The following is a 14101-nucleotide window of genomic DNA, read 5'->3' as shown; positions in this document are numbered from 1 at the left end:
AACCTTAAGGAAGCATCAGGGTCTTTCAACAGCTTGCTACTGGGTTTCCAAGATTCAGTACCTGACTTTTCTGGGGACTTGGGGCTCACATAGTGAACAACTAGCATACTGGGAACACTAAGAACATTAAAATTAGATATCCCTTTCGTGCTCCTTTCCCACAATTCTGAGACTTCCCTGGTGCATAAAGGCCACTTTATGCTGTCTTGTCTGTTGCAAAGATACCAACACTACTTTCTCTGCCTCTGAAGCTTTGAGCAACTTTCTTAGGTAGTATTTAAGAAAACAGTCTTTGATAGTAAAAATATTTAAGTGTTACAGTTGGAAATAATAAAGTGTATTGTCTTCAGTGTAAATCCACCCGGTGGGCAATCGAAGAGGCCCCCTGTCCCAGCTGAAAATGATGACTAAAGGCTGTTTGTTTGTTGGCAGATTCTGCAAAGGATGACAATACTGTGAAAGACAGTGATGTGACCAATCATTCTGTGTGTGACCAAGAGCTTCCCAATGGTAAGTAATGAGGTCATTTTTCAGCTTTCTTTTTTCTATTAAGGAGTATTATGTATTAAAAGTCAAATGTGAGATTTTTCTAGAAGAGAAAAATTCTGATGCTATTTCCTTACACTGGCATCTTGATGAGATATTGTTGCCATCCTCAATCTTTGTCACTCATTATTTTAACCAAATTGGTATCATTCATATTGTTTATTGTTACCTGCCTGGATTCTATAGGCAAGAGTTTTGGAACCATTGAAATGAATATGATAATATGAATATGATAAGAATAAGAATAAATGTGAGGCATATGGAGAATAAGCCCAGGAGACTAAATCTCCATATCCATATCCTTGGAATACCAAGAAGAGTAAAAAAAGCTTACAGAAATAAAGCAATCTGTAGGAGAATAATAGAGAGAAAAATGTTTTCCCAATGCAAGCCAGTTTCTATGCCTAGAATGTAAGAGTATACATTATATTTGTATGCAAAGGTAATGAAAACTCAAATAAGAACAGACACCTCCATAGCCTCATGTAATTTCTGAAGATTGGTGGCTAGGAAAGGCTTGTAAAGTATATAAGAAAGACAAAAGCAGCATAAACAATATCACCAGAATCCAGCCCCAACTGCCAGGAAAAGACAGAATGGCTTAACTGTTTAAGGTCCCATTTCTGCACCTAGTAAAGGTATTGTTCATGCTTTAAGTCAAGTAATAGTTTCTTGAGTATAAACATATTTAAAAATTATGCCATCCAGGCATGGTTTCTGAAGAAGTGAACCGAAGGCTTGTTTAAATCCTAAGTGCAGGTCTGGCAGTGTTGGCACACACCTTTAATCCCAGCACTCCAGAGGCAGAGGCAATTGGATCTCTGTGAGTTCGAGGCAAGCCTGGTCTACAAATCGAGTTCCAGGACAGGCTCCAAAACTACACAGAGAAACCCTGTCTCAAAAAACCAAAACATAAAAAGAAGAAGAAAAGAAAATCTAAGTGCAGAAGGGGAAACAAAACTCAAACTGAGGCAGGCACAATGGGAAGGTTCTGTGTGGTGAAGTACAAATTAAACATAGGAAAATTGTCTAAATCATCAGTTTTGAATTAGTATCAATAAAACGTGCCCATAGCCTTGAGACAGCGTATTGGGAATTAGTATCAAAACAATATAACCAAATATCTTTTATAACTTTGAAAATATATATTTTTAAAGGTGACAGATGATTTCTACTCTTAGTAATTAAAGCCAAAATAACTTGGGTTATTTCTCTCATTAATATCAACTAGACAACTTAAACAAAAATATACATATACTATATTCATTGATTATATTATATTTCATGTAATCCTGTTTCTATTTATTACATATGAGCTACACATGTAATTTAAGTATTAACATTAGGTAGATAGATAGATAGATAGATAGATAGATAGATAGATAGATGGATAGATGGATAGATTATAGATAATACACACACACACACATATGAGTGTGAGGAACAGTTTAAAGGTGTTAAAGAGTTAACAAGACAATAAAGAAGTGCCAGATGCCAGGCTCAGTCCAAGAGAAGGTGACTCTCTAGATTGGGAGTCCAAAGTTTAAAACTGCCTTTGTCTTAGGAACCTTTGTCTTGGTTCAGCAAAGAATACTTGGAGTCACATTGCTAAAAAGGCAGAGGGACTCTTACAGCCCTTTCAAGTATCCTGAGTAGAAAGCCCAAAGATACACACACTGGTACACCAGGGAGCCAGCCAAGGGTCTACTTTTTGAAGCCTGCTATTCATTTTCAAATTACCTTCATCCCCAAAGTAAATTAATACCAGCCCAGACTTCCAGGTCTCCTAAGAATCAGAGAAAAACACACATGAGATAGTAGCTAGAGTAAAGAAAAGGCCTTATCCGCATCAAACAATTTTTATAAATATTTTGTGAAATATAGTATCTAGTATCTACATGTAAAAAATAACCAAACAGGTAAAAGGAATCAAGGTGGCTGGAGACTCAGAGATGAGAGCTGTCAGCTTACATGAGCTGAAAATATTGCTGATAAATGCAAGGTACAATAAGATGGTAATACTGGGGGCTGGAGAGATGGCTCAGTGGTTAAGAGCACTGACTGCTCCTGCAGAGGACCCAGGTTCAATTCCCAGCACCCACAGGGCAGCTCACAACTGTCTGTAACTCCAGTTCCAGGGATCCGACACCTGAAAACAGACACATATGCAGGCAAAACACTAATGCACATAAAATAAAGATAAATAACTTGTTTTTATATTTTTAAAGATAGTGACATTGAATACTCATAAAGGAATAAAGGCAAGATTGGGATTTCTAGCTGAGAAAGGGTATTACTGAAAATAAAAGTAAGAAAGTAAAGACAAGTTGGAAGTAAAACATTTGCTAACTCAAATTAACTCAATGAACACATTCATGTTTTAACGGTATACTAGGGGTATATGAAAGATAGTTTGTGAACCATAGGTTAGATATGAGGAATATATATGAATTAAAATTAGTAAAGAGAAAATAAGATGACAAGCACTGAAGTAGGGAAATGTCATTTATTATATAGTGGTGAAGTACATCATGAATTGAACTAGAGAACAAGTTCATCAGCATCAATATTTGAAGAAATTATGTCAGAAACTTTTTTATATTGATAAAAGAGCCCAAATGCATCAAAAATTTTAAACTCCAAGCAGACCAAATAAAAGTAAGTCTACAGCTAGTCCTATCACAGTGAAACTGCTGAGATGGTCAAACATGCACTCCAAGAAAGATACATAGAAATAAATCTACGTGCTCGCTTCGGCAGCACATATACTAAAATTGGAATGATACAGAGAAGATTAGCATGGCCCCTGCGCAAGGATGACACGCAAATTCTTGAAGCGGTCCATATAATTTAAAAAATTTTTTAAAAAGAAAGAAATCTACAACAAGTCCCATCACAACATAAAGACACAAAGAACATCTAAAAAGTTGTCATCCAACAAATGCCTTGCAGATAAATGACTTTCCAATAGATACAATGGAAATACAAAGAAAATGCAACAAAATGATAGTCAATCAATGTAGCACGAATCTTAAAGGGTCTTATTAATAAAAACAAACCTGGAACCAGGTATTGGGGTGAATGCTGGAAGATCAGAGAAGCAGAACAAGCCACAGCTACCTCATCTCACCAGTTCCTCAGCTGATCCTGTTTCCTCAGACTGGATGGCTTCTGAGTCCTCATCCAGAATGAATCTCAGCTGAACTACTTGTTGCTCAAAAGCCTAAAAACTTAACCAGGACTAGTTCCTGGTCCTCACGCCTTATATACCTTTCTGCTTTCTGCCATCACTTCCTGGGATTAAAGGCATGAGTCACCATGCATGACTATTTCCAGTGTGGCTTTAAACTCATAGAGATCCAGATGGATCTCTGCCTTAGGAATGCTAGGATTAAAGGTGTGTATGCCACCTTTTTCTGGCCTCTATGTCTATCTGGTGGCTGTTCTGTTCTCTGACCCCAGATAAGTTTATTAGGGTGCACAATATTTTGGGGAACATAAAATCACCACAAACCAAGAACTGGAAAGCCCGGAGGAAAAGTGTGTTTCAAGAATAAGAACTAATTAAGTTTATTTTACAGGGGATAAAAAGAGGTCCTGTTGATCTCCAGATGTTCCACAGGGGTAGAAAATACTGATTCCAGGTAGAAAAATCAAAGATGTTTGAAAAAATTAAGAGGAAGGTAAATTAAATATAAGTCTTGCTATTCTCTTGGAAGACAGGAATAGTGTCTCCCTCTATTAGATCTTTTTCTAATGTCACAAAGAGTAAAAGTGCTAATGAATTTTCAAATTTTATGTCTCAGTGACCCCTGAAGTGAGAAAATGAAGTGAGTTCTGTCTCAGATAATTGCTTGGAGGGTTTCCAGACCACGGCCCAGGGGGAAGGGTTTCAAGCAGAGCTCAATGGAATCCCTGCATAGTGGACACAGAATCCTGGGAGCTAAAGTATATGGAGATCAGAATCCTGAATGGATAGTGTTCCTGCAGATTGAGACCAGTTAGAGCATGAATGAAAGGTGATTTCCCACGCTCAGATGAAAGATGCTAAAGGAAGGAATTGATGCTGTTAATTGAGCTTCAGTGACTGGGAAGGCTAAACTTCCACAGAGGTAACACTCAAATTAGAAATTCTGGACTATGTTTCTAAGAATATAAATTATCTTTAAGAATATCCTTGAAAATCTGTATTAATTGTGATGGTGCATGCCTATAATCCCATTACCTAGGAGGTTGAAACCTGAAGATCACAAGTTCAGTGCCAGACTGGGCAACAGAGCAAGGCTCTGTCTCAACATAAACACAACACAGACACACACTCACACACACAATTGTACAAGAATCACAAATATAATGAAGTCTCAGTAGAACAAAAAGAAGATAGCTTACTTTCCTAATTTTCCCCAAACTCATTATGAACTTGAAACTATATTCAATAATTCATACAATAATAAATGTAAGTAACTTTGCAATTAGTGCACACTGTATCAGATGAGGGGATAGAAATACAAACAAATAGGTGTGAGTCTATACATAAAATTAGGTTATTTCATCAAGTGTAAGAACCAGAACAATTTAGCTAAGTTTGATAAAATTGCAAAGACTTAAAAGGATGGAGTTAGGAAAAAGAAAAGCTATATTTGTGGAAATAAGCACCAAATGAGAAGAGGGAGGGTGGCTTTGGACCTATCAGCCAAAAAGCTCAAAGAAGAAACAACTGGTCACTTCACAGTGATGAATATTTGAGTCCCTCATTAAATATTTTAGTGATGAGTCTTCATGTGTCAGATGGTAAGATAAAGTATAATACAAATCAAAACCTGTTGGAAATACAGCAGGGAATTCGCAGATGTAATATGGTCAGCAATGATAGAACAAATAGGCCAAAAATAACAGGGGATGTTTTTAGAATGTGATTAACAGTGTAGTCCTGCTGTAGGAAGTGACAGGCAAATCAATGAAACAGACTAACGAGTCTAGAAGTAAGACCAAGTACATACGCAGGCTGGCATTTCAAAGACAGATGACTCAGGAGATGGCCTTAAGACAGCTAGTTGGATGTTTGGAAAAAAATAAACTGAATCCCAACTTCAGTCCTTACACCAAAGATGAAATACAAAAATAATATAAAATATTAGAGTAAAAGAACCAAAGGTTATTCAACATTAAAAAGAAAGAACTAACAGTACATAGAAAGACTGAGAGATAACTTAAATACCTATTATTAAGTGAAAGAAGCCAATCAGGAAAGATTATGGGCCATGTGAGTCCAGTTACAGGACATGTGGGTAGAAGCATAAAGATGGGTAAAGGTCAGTGGCTTCTGGGAGCTTGGGGGAGGTTCGGGTAGTGGGAGTGACTAGGAAGAGACAGAGGAATCCCAGGACACCAAAAATACTCAGAATGACACTAAGATGACATCTATTACCATGCATGTAACCAATCTTGTAAAATGTGTAATGCCAAAATGAACCCCAGTATGAGAAAATACTGCGGTGAAACCAGTGTGAGCCCAACAGTTTTGACCAATATACCACTCGGGACGTAAAAGCAAACCATGGGGGAAGTGGGGAGGCTTCCAATGGGCATAGAGCGCACATATTATGTTTCTGTACCTTCCTTTTAATTTTGCTTTGAACCTAAAGCATCTGTAAAATACAGTCTTAAAATATCTTTGGTTTTTCACACACATAATTTTATATATGTTACAAAATGAAGACATCTATCAGTGGTTCTCAACCTTCCTAATGCTGTGATCCTTTAATACAGTTCCTCATGTTATGGTGACCCCCAACCATAAAATTATTTTGTTGCTATTTTGTAACTGTAATTTTGCTACCGTTATAAATCATAATGTAAATATCTGTGTTTTCTGATAATTTTAGGTGTCCCCTGTGAAAGGGCTGTTTGATCCCCAAAGGGGCTGCAACCCACAGGTTCAGAAACACTGACATATATGGATATATGTAGAATGTATGGATGTATGCTCATGTCTGTATATATCAGAAAAAAGATTAGTTACTACGTCTGATTATATAAATTTAATGTGATGAGTAAAGGTCAACTCAGGTTCTAAACAATATCTACTGAGAAGCATAGTCCCCTCTAAATGACTAATACATAATATTCTTATTTGAGAAAAAGTAGCTCACATATCGATAAGAAAAATAAATTATCAAAAATAACAAAAACATTAGCCCAAGAGGAAAATGAGCAAAAGACTCAATTACTCATCTGTAGTAAGTAAGAAGTAAAATAGTCATAAATGAAAAGATGCCCTTATTGCTGCTTTTTAAAAGAAAGGAACATAAAAATGAGAATATCTTACCTTCTCTTTTTTTAATAATTGAAAATATATGAAGTTAGTGGAAACAGTTTTTTAACACATTCACTCACTATTAGTGGGAGACAAAAGCCATCAATTTGTTGCTAACAATTTTGGTATAACCTATTTAAAACATATGGAGATATTTATTCACAAAATATCCATTACAATATGGCATTTAATAGTACACACAAAAGCGTTACAAACACCCCAAAATTAATCCATCACATGGAATATTACGCATCTTTTCACAATACGGTTTTTGAAAAAGTGGGTGATTTTAGAAAAATATGAAATAAAATGCAGGAGATAAAGGATAAATTCATTTTGATCACAAGATGTATTTACAAATTTACATATATGCACCTACACAGATAAATTGGTGTATGCATATGAACTGCATATTTGTTTAAATATGCATATTTACACACGTGAGAAAGATAGCAATTCACAACAGTAAAAGTGGCCGTCTCTGTCTTTGTAAAATTATGTACACTTCTTAGTCCTTGTAGGTATTGTATTCACAGCCAGAGTATATTTGTTGTAACTACTAAAAGAAAATTATTTCACAAGTGATTTACCTTAGAAGAGTCAGTGCTATGGGCCCTGGAGGAGAGCCATGGATGTTTAGGGGATAATCAAATTCATGTTAGTATAGTTTTATCTTTTGCTGTTAATCTGGGGAGTATGAACATGACAAAGATTCAATGCTGAATATTAGCAGCAAATTTCAAATTGAAAAAAAAAACATAATTTATTTCTTTAAGATAAATGTCAAAGAAACAAAGTTGTTATTCTTAGAAAAACCTGCAGAGCATGCAGCTGGACTGCTGTTGCCTTTGCCCCCAAACAGTCCTTTACACAGTGAGTTTAGGTTTAGCACCTAGAAATGTTTCATTCCCGACTGATGTCTCCAGACCAATTTTTATGCAAATTAATCAGAGCTGAAGCATTAGCTTGAGCCAAACTTAATTACCAAGGCTTCAAGAAACAACCATGTGATCCATTTCTGAGGAAAAGTGAATGGATTTGCGGATTATCTGTTCTAATGCCCCTCCCATTAGTATGGGTGATTGAGTTCACCATATGAAAAAATATATACATAAACTGTGAAAACCTTTGTATTCTTTTGTCTCCTCTGCCAGGGGGATTAGGTCAGAGGGCTGTGGGGATTCTACTCTACTGAATATAAAGACCAACAAAGCTGGCCCCATGGGGCCAAGAAAGCCGGAAGAAATACTGGGCCTGAGGGCTTGAGAGCACAGCAGAGGCCCTCCAACACAGGGGCCAGAGGCCCGGTGAAGTGCAGGAGCTCAACACAAGTCTTGTCTTTAGAATGTCAGATCTTGAAGGCCTGTGAGTTGAGCAAACAGGATCCTTCTTGAATTTCAAAGCTAGAGACTTTATGTCACCTTCAATTTTCACACCACATTTCAGGGGAAAAACAAAAGAAAGTATAGATTTCTATTCAGAAAATCATTGCCAAAATATACTATGCACTCAGGTGAAACTGGCCAAGAGTAGAGATAAATGGAGAGGGCATGGCAGCAGGGGTGGGTGGGGGGAGGGAGGAATTTCCTCCAAAGCACTGAAATGGCCTTTCAGCTTGTCAGTGAGCCTCTCATCCCCTCTCAAACAGATCCAACTTTCTCAGCAGTGCTGAGCTCTATGGAAACCTGATTATCCTAGTATTGGTTGAAACCAATGCAGCATGGGGACCCTCAGGAGACAGGATGCCTCTGCTCCTGGAACATCCTACTCTCTCCACATCATTGTACAGAGAAGCCCAGACCACACATAATGACTCAAAGGGCCCAACAAGGACCTGGTGTGAAGAGTGCATTTGATGGTCCTGTCTCTGTTGGCAGAGATAGAAAACAGGCTCCCTCCATTATCAGTGAAGTCTGGTATCCATCAGGTAGACTGGTCACCATCAGGACATAGAGGAATCTAGGAGATTGTCTAGCATTACAGTCATTTATCACCCGTAAATAATGAAACTGAGGCACAGAGAAGTTGAGGTTTGCATAAAGCTTCTATTTAGCCTTGGTCTAGATATAAAATTCTTTGAAACAATATGGTCTGTGGAGTGCTGTGTAGCATAAGGCATTGACTGTAAATTGTAGTCTCTAATGACTACATAGACTTTGACAAGTACTATAACAGAGGGCCAGCTAAGTAGACAATTATTGTTGGTGCCCCATGCTAGGTGCTGAGAAGGAAGATGTGCAACATTCACAGTCTACTGAGAGAGGAAAACACAGCTACAACTGCACTGAATTGTGAAAGGAGGGTGATGTACAGCAGAAATTAATCCCACGAGCAAAGTGTTTATATAAAACAGAACTCTCACTTCAAGAGATAAATCATAGTTAATTTTTGGAGCCAAAGATGAGTGACCATAGCCCAGGAACACAGATACAGCTTACCCCAAATTCAATTCCATTATCCAGCATGGAAGCAGTTTCTTGGAGACCAAAGAAAGTCGTAAATCTAGACACTTTCCAGATACATTCATGGTTGGAAACATCACAGAGGTGGGTGAGTGCAGAGCAGAGAGCTCTCATCTCTAGGCCACCAATGCTGTTTGATGACATTTGCAGCTTTTGGGTAGGTGAAAGCTAATGGTCCACTAAGTTAACACACTCCAAAGGAGTTTTATCTGTCAGTCACAAGGTGTGAAGTCCAATACAGAGATGGATAGTGAACAGCTCGTTAAGGGGCTAAAGATATCCCAAAAGAGATTGTAATTAGTCTTTGGACCTGCAACATTCCAACCTCTTCACATCCCTGAAGTGGAAGTTCTAATCAGTCAGTCAACCTTTGTGGATGCAGCTTCTTCTCAAAACTTTTCCTTCATGAAAGACAAAAAAGTAATAGGCCCTCCTTAGGGAGACTGAGACTGTGTGAGTGCGTGTGTGCATGTTCATATATGTGTGTATGTGTGTGTTTGTGCATGTGTGTATATGTGTGTGAGTGTGTGCATATATGTATGTGTGTGCTTGTATATGTCTGGTGTCCGCATAAACAAATCAATGGTTTCACTTTGAAAAACAAGAGTTTGCTACATAAGAAATTATAAAGAACTCAGCTGTTTAGAGAGCATGCTGAGTGGGTTGAAAGGCAAGAGGAGTGTTTAGGCAGTGGTGAATGAGACAGACCATAAAGACCATGGTGAACGCTTTTGATTTAACCAAAAGACAAAATGTAGAAGGGTGTTCAAGAAAAATAGAGTTGTGTATAGTTAGATTGTTTGTGCTGTCTAGAGTACAAGAAATATAGAACTGGGAGAAAATTATTGGGTTTGGCTAGATCCATTCCACACACACATGCACACCCATGCCTTGCACACACATATATGCACAGATGCCCACACATATGCAACACACACACACACACACACACACACACACACATATTAGGCAAATGTTTTTCTTATATATATTACTGAAAGCATTTTTATATTTTTGCTTTCATAGTTAAGTATTAAATTTTGGAACACGAAAGTTATAGAATATAAAGTCTCACCTACCATTCAGTGATAATCATTATTAACATCTGAATTCCATAATTTGTAATATATAAAAGGCCACGTGCGTTTGTACATAAAAATATTAAAACATTTTCCCTCCTAAAATCTTTTTCAACACACACACATTGAATATATAACCCATGATATATAACTGTCCCATGTAGCTACCATTTCAAATTCCTCTTCACTCACCTCTTAGCTTTCTTGCTTTATTTTTATGTAACAGTTTGAGATCTAAAACGTTGGTTTATCTACTGCTACTGTACCTTCCCTTATGGCACCTATTCTAGATGGTAGTATTGTCATTGTGTCCTTGGGTGTAGAATTTTTTCTAATTGTCTCAATTTCCTGTTCATTAATCAATCATACTATGTGTTGCTGAAACAACAAAAACACTTTCAGTACATTTTGCTTTTCTGAGCATATACTTCCCCAAAGTAGTATATTCACTTAGTATAATTCCCTTGTACATGTTTTGGGTTTTCAAAATATTACTTTTCAAGTGTGTGTGTGTGTGTGTGTGTGTGTGTGTGTGTGTGTAAGTAAGTGCATATGCGTGAGTGTGAGGGCCTGGAGAGGCCAGAAGAGGGCATTAGATCCCCTGGAGCTGGAGTTACAGGTGGTACTGAGCTGAGGGTGCTGGAAACTGAGCTCAGATCTTCTGTAAGAGTGTTACATACTCCTAACTGCTGAGCCATCTCTCCAGCCTCTATGTTTCAATGTTTAAATCCCTTCTTTATGTGGCTGGGAATAGCTATCCAGGTAGCATGTTTTCTAGATGATAAACTGAGAAAGAGACTCTTCACTTTCTGTGTGATCCAATCTTTCTTTCCATGCAGCCGTTCTAATGTACCTACCACATATTTATCTGAAGGAGGTCTAGAATCCAAAACCTGTGGTTCCCTTTTGTAAAGGAAATGAAATTAGTGTCCCCCTTCTTCATTCCTTGAGGCTGATTTTATAAGTCCAATTTTAGAACTTTCTATTTTTCCTTAATAAATGTCCCTTTCTCTGACTTTAACAAATGTTCGGATTTTATCAGTCAATATAATGTTTTCCTTTCTGCTTTCTGCCATCTAAAAATCATCTCAAAGTGCTTTAAAAAATAAAACAGTTGGAACTCTGTTTAATGTGTTCTTGGAGAGAACTTTTTCTGTGTGGGATGCCTGTGCTCTTGCAACTGTAGACCTTTTGAGAACAGACACTCATCTATTTGTGGACACCTATCCCGACACCTTACATAGCCAGTGCCACTGGCATTTACATGTGACAGAAGGGATAGCTGCTCATGTGGCCGCCAGCTCTTCTTTATCCTCAGAGGTGATAAGGATGAAACTGGCCTGAGGACTTTTATTGCTTACTGCACCCTATCAGTTAATTGTATGACCAGTAGTAACAGGACACCATCTAAAGAATGAGGAGAACAAATACAGTCCTTACACATTTCTGCCAGAGGTAAAAAGGGAACAGATTCTTTGATATGATCTAGTAAACCTTAGAAAGTAATCCCCAGTTACTTAGCAATTTCACTTCTGAGTGATGATCAAATGACATGAATACATTTTTTTTCCCACAAAAGAACACACTAAAATATTTTGGCAGTCTTCTTCAGAATGGTTCCCAACTGGAAATTACTCAATTTCATATGGCATCATGTCTTCAGACAGCAGACTAATAAACATCAAATAGGAATGGTATGGTGATATTTTATTTGTGCTGAAATGTGATTTTATTTGTATGTTAATAAATAGAGTTTGCCTGGAAATCAGAGGTAATAGACAGCCATAAGCAGAGTCAGGCTGTGGTGGCACATGCCCTTAATCCAATCATATGGCAGGCAGAGTCTCTGTGTGGTCAAGGACACAGCCAAGCATGGTGACTCAAACCTTTAATCCCAGTATGAACCATAGAGACCTGGAGGTCTGTATAGACAGGCAGTGATGAGGAAGTCATGTGGTTGGGTTTAGAGCCAACGAGAAGGCAGAAAAGAAAGGCAATAAAAAGAAAAGTCAGACATTCGAAACTCTCTCTCTCTCTGGGGAAGCTACTACTGGTGGTAAGCTAAAGTTAGTTGTGGCTATTGTTCTGATATCTTTGGCTGTTTCCTCTGCATTTGGCTCTGTGTTTCTTATTTACTAAGACTGTTTAGAATTTCGTCTACAGAATGGCCAACTGATGCATACAAAAGTTGGACTAATCTCACACATAACAAATACTTGAGAAGTAGGTTTTTTTTAGGAGCAGGTATTTTTGCTTATGTAAATTCTAGAAGCAAACAAAACTGTTACCTGTTGAAGAGGAACCTACTAGAAGAAACCACTAGTGCTAGTATCCTTGATCCCAGTGAGATTAGACATGAAGATGTGAATTACATGAAGAGTCATCAACTATACAGTTATGACTTACGTGTTTTACTCTATGTGTGTACATTTTAAAATCCAAAACAAAGATGTTTGCAAGAAAATCATAAAGAGAAATGGCATTGTAGTCAGTCAAGAGAAATGGCGCTGTAGTCAGTCAGAGCTGGTAATGTCATTGGAAGGCAGAATGACTGTCCCAGTGCTTTCCTCAGAGACTGGCTCAGTGAGTGGAGACAACAGATATGAAGTGCCTCAGCAGCAACCTCGAAGTCAGTAACTTACCAGTGCTTGCAAGCCCTGGAGGCCAGTGCTTCCTAAGTGTTAGCATATATGTGTTACAATTGGGATCTTGAAAAAACATGTAGGTTAGAATTCTGTGTGAGTAGAGTGAAGTCTGAAATCTTTTTAAAAGCTTCTGGATAATTCCATTGTTGCTTGTTAACAAACCATAATTTGGGGATGAATGGGGAAGTGTGAGAGGAATGGAGTGTATCCCAGGGAAAAGGTGTTGATCAAATCCACATTTTAAAGGTCCTCTTTGCTAGCAATTTAAAACTTAGACAACACGGTGGGGCAGGGGGAATGAAAGTTCCAACTTTATGTATCATGAGACAGAAAAAGGGAAGGGGGATGGAAAATGAGGAAAGAAAAACATTTTACAGAGCCACCAATACCCAGGGAGGGCATTACTGAGCTTTGAAAATAATGGAACAAAGTTATCCAAGACAGCTTGAGGGTTCTAGCTTCAGCCAACACATAGGTAAATAAATGTTAGTGTTCATTATTTTATCAGGCCTTTTGATCAAAAATGAGCTTAGGAGGAATGGATGTCATTAAGCAAAACTGGTTTTTGTTTTGTTTCTGATTTGTATTTTTGCTTTGAGGTTATACTGGCAGGGAAGGAATTTAGAGGAAGATGGTCTCAGAATAAACATATCAAAGTAGAAGATGTAGGATGAAGGGTTATCTAAGTCAGCATTGCCACAGTAGCAAATAAGCCCCTAAACCTCAGAAGCCTTCAGAGATTTGTGTTCAGCCCTGCCTCTGTGGCTCTCTCTGGATCAAGAGCACATTCTGCTCAGTGCAGGGAGCTGGAAGAAACTACTTGTAGTGGATCTTAAACTTTTGCAAAGGTTCACACAATGTCTGTCCCCCAACATATAAAAACAGCTTGATACGAGCGGAGGACTGTGTCACTACAGGCCATATTGTCACAAACAGAGGAATGTAATCCTTTTACAGGGAGAAGTAGGGACAAGGTAAAAGAATACTGTCGCCCCTCCCCTGCCCAGGGATGTACCAAGGCAAACATTTCTAGCTCCCATGTGTCCTTTTTGT

General features: G+C 38.0%; 1 protein-coding gene and 1 non-coding gene across 2 annotated transcripts in view; both read left to right on the top strand.

Annotated features, from left to right (window-relative positions):
- Macrod2 (mono-ADP ribosylhydrolase 2) overlaps positions 1-14101 on the top strand; it is a 1315286-nt gene that overhangs the window by 1221544 nt on the left and 79641 nt on the right. Inside the window, exon 10 of the mRNA XM_036186599.1 lies at positions 433-510. Within this exon, the coding sequence (XP_036042492.1) occupies positions 433-510 (78 nt within the window). The remainder of the gene's footprint in view (positions 1-432; positions 511-14101) is intronic.
- LOC118583343 lies at positions 3291-3397 on the top strand. Its single transcript, XR_004944914.1, has one exon. It is a non-coding gene; the product is annotated as a U6 spliceosomal RNA (small nuclear RNA).

Source organism: Onychomys torridus, chromosome 4, assembly GCF_903995425.1.
Source record: "Onychomys torridus chromosome 4, mOncTor1.1, whole genome shotgun sequence".
In the NCBI taxonomy this organism is placed as follows: Eukaryota; Metazoa; Chordata; class Mammalia; order Rodentia; family Cricetidae; genus Onychomys; species Onychomys torridus.
The sequence above is the reverse complement of the archived record's forward strand: the minus strand, read 5'-3'. Positions and strand labels throughout refer to the sequence as shown.